The 12910-nt window shown below is 39.5% G+C and overlaps 1 protein-coding gene across 1 annotated transcript; it reads right to left on the reverse strand.

The window, feature by feature from the left end:
- Positions 1 to 428: 428 nt before the first annotated feature.
- Positions 429 to 11916, reverse strand: gamt (guanidinoacetate N-methyltransferase). The gene is made up of 6 exons (XM_043721344.2): positions 11721 to 11916; positions 9086 to 9231; positions 7467 to 7530; positions 5077 to 5144; positions 1261 to 1371; positions 429 to 860 (listed from the first exon to the last, which is right to left on the reverse strand). Exons 1-6 carry the CDS (start codon positions 11899 to 11901, stop codon positions 720 to 722), a joined length of 711 nt encoding a protein of 236 aa, XP_043577279.1. The 5' UTR covers positions 11902 to 11916; the 3' UTR covers positions 429 to 719.
- Positions 11917 to 12910: the final 994 nt, after the last annotated feature.

The raw sequence follows: 12910 nt of genomic DNA on the forward strand, positions 1-12910 counted from the left end.
TCTGACTTGTGGCCAAATCTTTCTTCCATCACATGCAAGCTTCCTTGGAGGTGTACAATGTTTATAGCAACGTGGCCAGCACTGCTATTGGATTTTTTTTTTAATCCCCCTCAGATACTGCAACCAAGCATCATCATAATTATAAGAATAGCAAAACTTTCTCAAATGTACTAAAGGTATTTTTCCACTTTCAAATCAATAACTCACCAGTTTTAGGTATATATCAGTTTACGGTTGGATTATAATTTAGAATATTACAAGGTGCTCTGAAGATGTGAGACTAATGTCAGGTGTCTCCTTCACACCATTTTTGAGTTGTCACCAAGTACAGTAGATCACCACCATTGGATTCTTTTTATGTATTCCAGTTACTTCTGTACCAAAATCTGGTAAAATAAACTGGTAGAAAATAAGACACTTCGGGTGAATTTGTGGATGAAAGGCAGTTGTGAGTAAGTCCTTTATAAAATTGTGACAAGTATTGTGCAAATACAATTTCCAAAAGTGTAGAAATACACTCTGACTTTCCAAAAAATGTCACCAATAATTGAACCACATTGCTTTCAATAGTAATGCATAGATATCATCAGTTGTGTACAACACTTTTCATCGTGTCACAAAGAATCTGGGATACATTGATCCATTGAATCTGATAAAAGGCATCCTTTATGTTAAGACTATAATGGTTCTTTGTGACAGTATTAGTAAAAGTTTGCCAGTTAGTGTTTAGTTATCTTGGGTGTGATCATCTTATGAAAAGAGTAATATCGGCAATCACTGGGGGGAATTAGGTCTATCACACTGGTCTGAATATTCTCCTCCTTGAAGCCGGACTCCACCAAATGAGGCACTTGAGTTTCCTGGACAGGTAAAAGGTATATGTTAATATGGCAAATGTTAAACTGATCACACAGCATTACATGTTCCAAAAATTCAAAATGTTATCCTTCTTTATAAAACAAGATAATAGTCCAAAATATAGAAGCCTTTTTTAAAATAAATGTTTCTGTGTGAGGGGCAACCAGGCAGACAAACAATTTTGAGAACTGCTGTTACCCCCAGCTGAGGAACAGCAGCTCAGATGTAAATTAAATCACCTGTATTCTTCCAGCTCATTACCTCAAACTTACAGGAGCTCCAAGCTGGATATAAAATGCAAGCTGTTTAGAATGTCCAGTTAGTTTTGGCAGCTTCTGAATGAATCAAATAGATCACACCTACATTTCATGGTAGCTTCAATAAGGTGTGTTTTATTCCTACCTGGAACATTTTTTCAATGTCATTATACTTTCCCTTCAGCAGCTCTCCCCAGGAGGTGAGGTTGCAGTATGTAAGAACGCCACCAGGTTTCAGCAGACGACAGGCGTGACCCTGAAAGAAAAGTTTAAACTTTTGGTTTCGCTGCATTTTCTGCTCGTGTCCTTCCAAGATTAATCTGATAAATTAACCAAACTGTGTCAACACCAATTACAATATCAACCCTGAAATTGGGCCGGGTGATAACTGGATCCAAGCAGAGAACAAGGAGGAGGTGAGAAGAAATGGAGAGTAAGTAATTGGGGCAGGGAGTCGATGGTTGGGATAGGAAGAAATATAGAATGATTACAGACTCCCGAGCATGTCTGTGGAACCTGCTTGGATGCTCTGGGGAAGAGTGTGGTGGGCCTATAACTGATCAGTATCAGCCAGGATGCTGCAATAGGTGATGGATGAGTTTCTTGCTCTGTAGAGAAGAAGGTACACAAAAACACTATGATTGTGGGGATGTCATATGGTCAGAAAAGCTGCTAAGGAGTAGAGGGCTTACAGATCAAATTTTCGGGGGGTTGTCAGTTAACAAGATTAGTTTTGTCACCCAGAAGGAGAAATAATAGTAAAACTTGAGAATTTTGCAAACTGGTCTGACTTGTACACCTGAAAATAGAGCTCCAATACAATAATTTCTTTCCAGGTTTTTGCTGGATTTTCCCCTCAGAGCCTAGAGTTGCTCTCGAAATAGGAGAATTATGTCATCAGACTTTCTTTTTAAACAAATGACCCAGTTACATTTCACTAAAATTGGGGCAATGGTTTAAATATCAAAATAGAAATGCGACTGTATGTGCACAAATGTGCTGATGAAAGATGAGAAAAGCAATCCACTGTTGGTCAAAACCTGTTACATTTCAAATGTTGCCCAGTCCTGATAAAAAGTCATTAAAATGAAGCTTTTGTTTCTTTCTCCAAAAATGCTGCTGGATACTTTCAGCACTGAATTTTTGCACCAGATTTCCAGCATCCACAGTACTTTGCTTCTTGTGGAAGGATGTGAAATGGCTGTATGTACGTGATAGATGCACAACCCATCAAACGAAGGAGCAGAAGTCAGCCATTCGACCCATTAAGCCTGCTCTGACATTCAACAAAATCGTGGCTGATCTGCTAATCAGCAACTCCACTTGACTGCCTTATTCCTGTAAATTTTGGTTAAAAAAAAATGCTGTTGTGTTTATTTGCAACACAAGCAACTTGAAACTGATTTCTTTGACAAGAAACGCACAGCAATTTAGTTGGAATGTGTAACTTGATCTGATCTGCTGTAGAACAATTGAAGGTTTCTGAAATGTGTACCATCCAACATCAGACAGGTGACAGAGTTTAGAACTTCTTGCAATTCCACCATTTGCCTGAGTGGGTACAGATGCAATGACTATTAATAGCAGGGTGTAGTTTGCTGTACTTTGTGAAGGTGATATTTTCCTGCTTTAACAATTATCATTGTGCTTGGACAATACTATAAAAGAATTTACATTCAAACCCTGAAAGAATTGAAACCAATATGGTCATTCTAAAAGATGAGAGATGTAACAAACAATCTGGGTCTTTTTCAATATATAATTTCAGTTACATCACACTGTAAACTTTTGCTATAAATTCTGTATCTTAAATCTTACTCTACACAACTACCTGATGAAGGAGCAGCACTCCAAAAGCTAGTGCTTCCAAATATACCTGTTGGACTATAACCTGATGTTATGTGATTATTAACTTTGTACACTCTCTAGTCCAACACCAGTGTCTCCACCTCATAGCTTGATCCAGCCACGCATGAAGGTAGCTATTAGGATGAGGGTAATGTTGGGTATGTTCTTAACCCACACCCCCTTATGTATAGCTTTGTACATGGTGTCCCTATGGACATGGGCCATCTTAGACCTCCAGGTGAAGCAGAAGGTGACTCAGGTGACTGCTTTGGTGCAGGCTCGGGGAATAGGCCAGACCTGCACTATGTGCAACAACACCAAGAGTACCTTACACTTGATCAGGTTTTTACCTGCAATGGAGAGGGAGCGATGCTCCCATCTGCCCAGCTTTTGCCTTGCTTTGGCAGTACAGTCCATCCAGGTTTTGGCACATGCACGCCCACATACCATACCCACCAAAGCTTATTCCCAACCCCTTCAATATCTCTTTCATTAGTTTAACCCACCTGCAGAACACAGCAAGTGGCTCCCACTGGCAAAAGGTGTTTTCTAATCAACCTATTCAGAGATGTTATTATGCACCTCAGTATCTGATGGGTCTTGAATATGTGCCTCTTGGCTCAGAGGTTTAGGGACACTACCACTGCACCATAATGCCTCCCCCTAGCAGGATGCTTTGTAATGCCAAGTGTACCTATATCTGATCATGTATGCACATGATCTTCAGGTTCACCCATATAGACTGCATGAAGACAAGTTTGATGTACCTTATAAACATTCACTACGAAACATGTAATCCTTGTTCAAATTATTTGTATGTAGTCTTAGATTAAATGGAGAAGCTAGCTAATGATAGTAACTGAACCTTTGTGCTCTGACTGTAAGTAGAATTAACAGCACTGGCTTGCGCATTTTCAGCTGACACACTTCTGAAAAACGAATCAACTTGAAAATCAAATTTTCTCATTCACTGAGGAGCTAATTCTCCAGGGGCCCTATAACATACAGCCAAATTTTAAAGGAGACATACACTTAAACTAAAATAATATTTTTTGAGACAGATAATATGGCGCCAACTGGTCACAAAAACCCTCAAAAGTGTTACTTTATATACTTTTGTACCAAATGAAACTGAACTGATTAAATTAAGAAGTGATAGACCCTTAAAGATGCATGATAAAACAATCAAAACTTTAAAAGAACAATTAAAACTTTTCTGTAGTTTTGAGCGAAGATAATGCACACCAGTGTCTCCAGCGGTCACGAAACACAGAAAGCCTGAGGTATACCCATATTTGTACCTCTCCAGGGTCACCTGGGCAGAGATGTGACCATCAAAGAGCAACAGGCAAATTGGTCTGACCCAAAATTAGCCAGTTTATAGCGGTTTGCATCATTCTTCTTACTTGTCACCACCTGTCCCCTACCCCAACCCAAGTCCCTCACATTGTTCCCCCTCTAGCCCTTGCACCCCAAGTCCCAGGTTTCTGTCACCCTCAAATCCCAAGCCATGGGTTTCAGAAGTTATGTGACACAAATGCAATGTGCGTACATGGTGGAGGCATGTGGATAGTCTTTAGCTCCAGCTCTTATGTGGGAAAGCATTTGTAGATGAATTGTTGATTTATCTTGAAATGAAACACTCCAGAAAAATTAGCGTTAAATTTAAATGAATGTTTAACAATATGATAAGTCTCAATCAGTGCCCAATAATCACTTTGACACTAAAAATTACTCTCATAGATGTAGCATTTAATTCCACAAGATTTTAATTATCATAGATTTATTATTTTTAAAAAATGTCTTTTCTCTTTACATAATTTGCTATATACGATATGAGATTGAGTTAAATATTCTAAATTAGACATTCTGGTAGGTGCCTCAGTAAGAATTCTTTAGTCTAGGTTGTTAATGAGATAGACAGTTGGTTGCCCTATTAACATAGGTCCAAGATTTCCCTTACAGTGTAGTGCACTGTTTCAGGTTTCTGATCACTGCAAGTTCCAGTGCAAAAGCCCAGTGAGAGAGACTGTGAGCAAGACTAACTGTAATGAATGACTAGTACTAATCATATACTGATGACTGCAAATTCTGGGCCATTCTCTTCACTTACCTTTATAAAAGAAAACTGATGTGTATGCCAGGTTTCCTCAGACAATGGGTAGGTATCATAAAGAATTCCTGAAAAACAAATGAACAAAGTAAGAATTTGTGTTTTGTTCTACAACCAGAAATTAAATGAGACGATGACAACTTGCAATGATACCGAAATGTTTAATGTGGTAAAATGTTGCAAGGCATTTCATAAGGATGTAAACAGACAAAATGACTTGAACCCAAGGCAAAGAGGGTAACATCATGTCAAAGTCTAGTCAAAGAAGTAGGTTTCAAGAGCAACCTGAAGGAGGAGAGAAATTTGGAGGGGTTCAGGATTGGATGCCAGAGAATAGAACTCAAACAGCTGAAGACACAGCTACCGGATAATGGAAACATTGAATTCAGAGACATATTCATCCAGAAGTGGAGGAAGGAAGAGGTCTAGTCAGAGGCTTATCACACTGAAGAAAGTTGTTGGAATAGGTGTGAGGCCCAGTTAAGGATTGAGCAAAATGATGAGAAGTATCACTTTGCAATACCTGTGCACTAGTTTCTGAAAGTAAGCATGCACATGCAGCAGGCAGTGAAGAAGGCAAATGGTCTTCAGAGCAGGAGGATTTGAATACAGGAGCAAGAATATCTTGCAATCATACGGGGCTTTAGTGAGACCACACCTGGAATATTGTGCGGGGTTTTGGTCTCCTTATTTGAGGAAGGATGTTCTGGCTATTGAGGGAGTAGAACAGGGGTTTACCAGACTCTGATTCCTGGGTTTGGCAGGACTGACGTATGAAGAGAGACTGGATCAGATTACATTACAGTGTGGAAACAGGCCCTTCGGCCCAACAAGTCCACACCGACTCGCCGAAGCGCAACCCACCCATACCCCTACATTTACTCCTTACCTAACACTACGGGCAATTTAGCATGGCCAATTCACCTGGCCTGCACATCTTTGGACTGTGGGAGGAAACCGGAGCACCCGTAGGAAACCCACGCAGGCACAGGGAGAACGTGCAAACTCCACACAGTCAGTCGCCTGAGGCGGGAATTGAACCCGGGTCTCTGGCGCTGTGAGGCAGCAGTGCTAGCCACCGTGCCGCCCAGTTAGGACTATATTTAGTGGAGTTTAGAAGAATGAGGAGGGATCTATAGAGATCTATAAAATTGTAATAGACAGACAGGGTAAATGCAGGAAGGATGTTCCTGATAATCAGACAATCTAAAACTAGGGGTCACTGGCTCAGGATAAGATGTAGGCCATTTAGGAATGAGATGAGAAATTTCTTCTCTCAGAGAGTGGTGAACCTGTGGAATTCTTTGCCGCTGAATGTTTTAAGAAGGAGTTAGATATAGTTGTTAAGGCCAAAGATATGTTTGAGCAAGCTTGAAGGGCCATCTGGCCTACTCCTGTTCTTATCTTCTGTGATTCTTAGACAACCCAGTGCAATGCTGAGTCATACTGATGTGCAAAATCATTGTCTATCATAGTGTCAGGTTTCTAATCACAGCTATTGACTCTGGAGTCAATTGACTAGGGACTAGAAGATTGAGTCCAGATTCCAATTCCTGATCACTAACCAATGATCCCCAATAGAAAATTTATGCCTGTGGATTTCAGTGGTGAAAACAGTTTCCGGCTGAGCTCCCTAATAATGAGATTATCAGAAGCAAGGGGCGATTCATGAAACTGCAAAGGTTTACATTGGCAGAAAAAAAGTTCAATTAGCAATAGGTGAAAAAAGCCATCTTTTTAAACATTTATGTATTAAATAAAAGCAGGAACTACCTTAATGTTGGAGAGGTAGCCAATTCTTTTGGCAGCTTTTTCCAAAAAGAATTTTATCAGCAATCAGTTGCTGGAAAGGATAGCTCTGCACAGTTATTCACTCGAGTGACTCTGCTCTCTCAATGATTAATCTGTACACTCAGTGTCATTACCTCTGAAAATGATTTTTGCCACATTGTCCAACATCGTTGTCTTGAAGCTCTGACTTAGGTTTGCAAATGCTGTCCACAGTTCCAACACAATTTTTTCTTCCAAATACTACAACAGCAGCAATGGTGAAGCAGCAATTCAGTTGCATCATTTATATATGGTAGACATTGCCTCTTATCTACCAGTAGCACAAGCTCCATCCAAATAAACTGCACTTTTAAAATATTCAAACTGGCAATACGAATCACAGCATAAAGTTTTAAATTTTATTATAATCCAATGTTTTGTTATTGCTGTTTATCATGTAGTAATGACGACTGATTCTCTTGATATATCACATATTGGCTTATTCACTACCTGGATTCAGAATCTTATTTATCAAGACACATTAAAAAAAATGCATGTTTACATTGCCAACGGTTTAGTAATAAAGTACTTCAGAGAAAAAATACTACTGTCAAACTTACCGTCAAAATGCGAATCTGGTAATGTTGAAACTATATCTTCCCAGAGGCCCTTGAGGGGAATAATCTGCATTGAGAAATGTAAAAGGCTGATTTCAATTATGTGTAATTACACTTCCATAATTATTTGTACATTAGCAGAAACGATCTTACTAGGGTGCTGTTATAGAGAGAAACACCATTGTAAACTTGATAAGCTAAAAGGCTTGTGTCTGTGCTTTAACAATCTATGGGCTACTACCTCTTCTATATAAAGGAATGAGAGTCTAGCATTTGTATATTCCTACAATCTCTTTAAAATATCTCAAGCCACTTCCCACAAATTTTGTTAATTTCAAATGCAATGTCTGTTGTCATAATGGCAAGGACCTCATTCATTTTCCATACAAATGCAAAATATGCAGAATTTTAGACTGCATCTTCAAGAACACTACTTACTAAATAGAAAAATAAATCAAAGGACTGCAGGTGCTGAAGATCTGAAACAAAAATAGAAATTGCTGGAGAAACTTGGCAGGTCTGACCGCATTATGGAACAAAAGCAGAGTTAATGCTTCAAGTTCTACAGTTCTGAAGAAGTGTCACTGGGCGTGAAATATTAACTGTGCTTTCTCTTCACAAATGCTGCCAGACCTGCTGAGTTTCTCCAGCAATTTCTCTTTTTATGTACTGAACATTACAAGCTACTTCAAAACTGATGAATCTATCTGCTAATACTATGGTTCTTGCATTAACGGTCTTTGAAAAATTGCTTTAATATATTTTACAGTATGAATTTAGCAATGTGTTCAACAATCTCCATGCAACTTATTCATGCTGTACTCAGTTATGTTTATTTTTTCTCTCTCTATTCATTCCTTCCCAATGAGCTTTGCTCCAGCCAGATCATGGGGCCAAAGAACAAGAGTTAAGGTTTGAGTAGTGTGAGATGCATGATAATTTGTTAGTTCCTCCTAGACATGAATCAGCTCACCAAATCATGGTCTTCAATCAGGAATTAGCATGTTTGCCTACAATACGTGTTTCCCCACCTAGTACCTGGAAGGACAAGGGGAGCAAGCATATGAGAAATGACCAGAATCAAATCACACACCATGATAATGTGGAAATATATCAATGTTCCTTCACAGCTACTAGGTCAAAATATTGGAAATCTCAACCTCATAATGCTGGGGGATTCCTTTCACCACATAGACTGCAATGGTTCAAGAATGTGCAAAATAGAAATTGTCAATAGATGTCTGTTGACCCCACATTATATGGAAATGTTATGCAAATACATGTTTTTCTTTGATGAGGCAATTGGATCACACAAATTTCAATCTAATTGGGTTTTATAGCAGTTGATAAAGTGAAGACTGCAGATGTTGGCGATCAGAGTTGAAAAGTGTGGCGCTGGAAAAACACAGTAGGCCAGGCAGCATCCAAGGAGCAGGAGAGTCGTTTCGGGCATAAGCCCGTCATCAAGAAAATAGCAGTCCCAACCGAAATGAGTTTGGTTGAGCAGTTTCACTTCACTCATCTTTCATATAAATGCAAATTTGCGTAAAATCAGTAAATTAAAACAAAAAAATTTGTGAAGCGGCTGCAAAACTATCCAATGTTTATTTATACACACTTACCTTGTGGGGTTGCTCTTTAGCCCATTCCTGTAGTCTTTTAAACACCCCTTCATTACATTCAATGATCCAGTGCTCTTCAATATTTAAAGACTCTATCTTGGTGGCTGCAATTGCCATTCCAAATCCAATTTCCAGAACACGTCCTCCTAAGCCAAGAGTAAGAAATTGGTCTTATTGCTATTTTTTCCCTGTCATTAGTTGCACCATAGCATGCTACTTCCACCCAATGCCTTTAAGACCACCATTGCACATAATGACAGTGCTACCAGAATCTATTGCACAACCAGAAAACAGGGTGGGGATTAACAGTTGTTGGGCTAATGACTCTGTAACTCTACTGTAAACTGATATGCTAGCTGCCACATGGGGACACTAGCTAACTGCACTGGCCTAATGTTCTCATATCTCTAGGTCACAGCCCCTCTTTACATCCAAATTCCAAGGTGGGATATTTAAAGATACAGAAAAGTGTTGCTATATTGGAAAACCCAAGGCATTGCCATTACCAGACAAATGAGAGAAAATCAGTAGAGAAGGAATATCATTCCAACTAAATTTATTTTGCACTTCCAATGATCCTCAAAAACAAATTTTAGGGACAATAGACAATCACAGAGCCATAGAGGCCTGCAGCACAGAGTCTGCTCCAATCAAAAACAACTACCTGACTATTCTAATTCCATTTTTCGGCAAATCCAACTCCATTTTCCAGCAAAAAATGTACAATGAAAAGCTAATGAAACACAAATCACATAAAACAAAGCATTAGACAAACCGTATTTGAATAATATATAACGTTTTTAATGTGAAATGCAGGAGTAAATGCCAGGTTATGGAACCATTTAGCTGCAGCTGTCACGAACTTCACTTCAAATTCTGAATGAATGACAACATTGCACAAGTGTGCAAACGTTAGGAATGTGGCAAGACAATTCTGATAAATAATGTTACACAAAGAAAATACAAAATTGTATCTAATCTAATTTTATTGATTTGTTAAAAACATGAAACTGAATTTGATTTTCATCAACGTATCTGAAATTGGTCTCCCACATTTATAATGGCACTACTGTCTAAGGCAGCTTCACACACTAACTGAGGAAGAAAAATATGTTTCAGAATAATGTATTCAGAAAAAAATGCACCTTATAATACCTTGTCTAATTATTGAAGGAATTAGGGGGATCTATAAAATTCAAACAGGACCAGACAGGAGTAAATGCAGGAAGAATGTTCTTGATGACCAGGGAGTCTAGAACCAGGGGTCACAGACTAAGAATACAGGTTAGACCATTTAGGACTAAGATGAAGAGAAATTTCTTCACCCAGAGAGTGTTGAGGCTGTGGAATTCTTTGCCACAGAAATTCTCTAAACTGATTGAGGCCAAAATATTGAATGTTTTCAAGAAGGAGATACATATAGTTCTTAGCACGAAAGGATCAAAGGATATGGGGAAAAAGCCTGTAGAAGGTACAGAGTTGGATGATCAGCCATGATCATATTGAATGATGGAGCAGGTTCAAAGGGTCAAGTGGACTCCCCCATTCCTATTCCGACAGGTATATTTGGAAGCACTAGCTTTCGGAGCGCTACTCCTTCAGGTGTTTGTGGAGTATACTGGAAATTGCTGGAGAAACTCTGGTAACGTCTGTGCAGAAAGAACAGTTACTGTTTCAAGACTTGTGACACTTCTTTGAAGATTCTGAGTCTGTCTGTAGTTCAGTGCACAATTACTTTAGGGCCAATTTTTTATTTTGTCGATCTAATTGTAAAGAAAATTTGCAACAAAATTTTATCAAAAATCTAATCCTTCATGTGCTGTGAGTGTTCCTACTTATCAATATAAAGAATATCCTTTGTTACAAACAATGCCATGACATGTCCCCAGAGAACACAACTGAACAACCTAATATTATTTGTAGCTTTTCTCTGATTCCCAATAAAATGCATCAAGTCAGCATCAAAGGCAATTGCACCAGAGAAGAACATTATGCCTTAACATCATTCTACCTTGCACTGACTGCAAAACGTTCACACATCTGGTATCTATTATTTGAATGCACAATAAATAATCACAGTGGAAGATAACTATTCAGTAAACTCAGGTAAAATCAAATTTCCCTTTTGAATGCAGTTGGCATTCCCTCATAGTCACTGAGATTAAAAACTGGGTCATAGAAAGTTTTGTAAAATTTCCTAAGAATGTGTCCAAATGATTTTATCCCAAGACGGGAGTAACTGAGCAATTCACAACAGTCCACTTTTTAAAATCCACGTCGATATAATCTGATCTGTCTTTCAATCTTGAATCTCAGTCCTTAATTTGTACATATTTTAAGACATGGAACCTTTGCCTGCACAAAGTGACAGAGCGACGGAACCACCCCCCCCCCCCCCCCCCGAACTAAAATTAATTCTGAACTTTGGAGTGTTCGGTAGCGGTTATGTGAAGGTTGGATGCTGCAGTTAAAAATTAAGAAGGGAAAATAATATTCAATAAGCGTGGATTCTCTTACACAACAGAGCTGACCCAGTTTATAGAATAGAATCCATGTGAGCAGGATTTTAAATGTAGGGGGAAGGGGGTGTCTCACGGCGATGGTTACTTGACTGAAAGGAGAGAGTGGACAGTACCTTTTGAAGCTGCAACACTAGCCAGTGAATGCATATATGGGGTCTCCCAGCGCTCCATCACCGGTTTGCCCAGGATCTGCAAATGGGTGTCGCTGTCATTGTACTCGGCGCTCGCTAACCTCCAGTCCGGTTTGCAGTCCTCACCCTGTGAGAAAATGGCATCCTTGCTTTCCAAACTCATTCTGTTTCCAATCAGGGTGGAGAAAGGGGCAGGTTTATAAGAGCTGCGATTTATGCTGACCTTGCAGCTTTAGCCCCCTCCCCCCCCCCCCCCCCTCAACGTAACGCTGGTATGTTAACGTTATCATAAATAAACATTGCAGCAGCTGGGGCCTAACAGTTGTTACTGAGCTTTACAAATTCTGACAGCAGAGGGAGAGGGGCACAAGTGACTTCATAAAATTCTTCGGGGTGGGCTGACAAAACATTGGAAGCATTACACCCCCACTTTTTGAAGACGTTAATTCTTTACTGAGTCAATTGAATGGGATGGGGACATCACTAACATTTATTAACCATCCCTGATTGCTCTCGAACTGATTTGCTCTCTGGGCAATTTCACAGAATCTCCCACATTACTGTAGAGTGGTAGGGTGGCTCAATGGGTGGCACTGCTGTATTACAGTGCCAGGGAACTGGGTTTGATTCCAGCCTCAGGTGACTGTTTGCATGTTCTCTGTGTCTGCATGGGTTCCCTCTAGGCCTAAGATGTGCAGGGTAGGTGGATTTGTCATTGCTAAGTTGCCCATAGTGTCCCCAGGAGTGGGTCTGGGTGGGATGCTCTTTGGAGGGTCAGTGTGGACTTGATGGGCTGAATGGCCTGCTTCCAATCTATAAGGATTTTATGAAATGTTGACTAGACCAGGTAATGATGACATTCTAATGATAATGGATAGTGTTTAATTCCACCGTTTTTAAAAAAAAGGATTGACTTTATATTTCACCATCTGCATTGATGGGATTTGAACCATAGCTTAGAGACCAGGAAATACACTACCACTTCCCCCAACATAGCTTGTCTAATTTCTGTGGGACAGGCAGCAGCACCCTGGTTGACTGCAAACTGACCACTCCATCAAAATATTCCATTTTTTAAAATTGCCATCAAAAAGGAGAGAGGCTGAGTTGACTGTTTCAATGCCGTGGAAATACTCACATGTGAATAATTCACATTTCTGTTTGGAAGGATC

This window comes from Chiloscyllium plagiosum, unplaced genomic scaffold, assembly GCF_037043375.1.
Source record: "Chiloscyllium plagiosum isolate Xiang-an unplaced genomic scaffold, Cpla_swu_hap1 HiC_scaffold_28, whole genome shotgun sequence".
Taxonomy (NCBI): Eukaryota; Metazoa; Chordata; class Chondrichthyes; order Orectolobiformes; family Hemiscylliidae; genus Chiloscyllium; species Chiloscyllium plagiosum.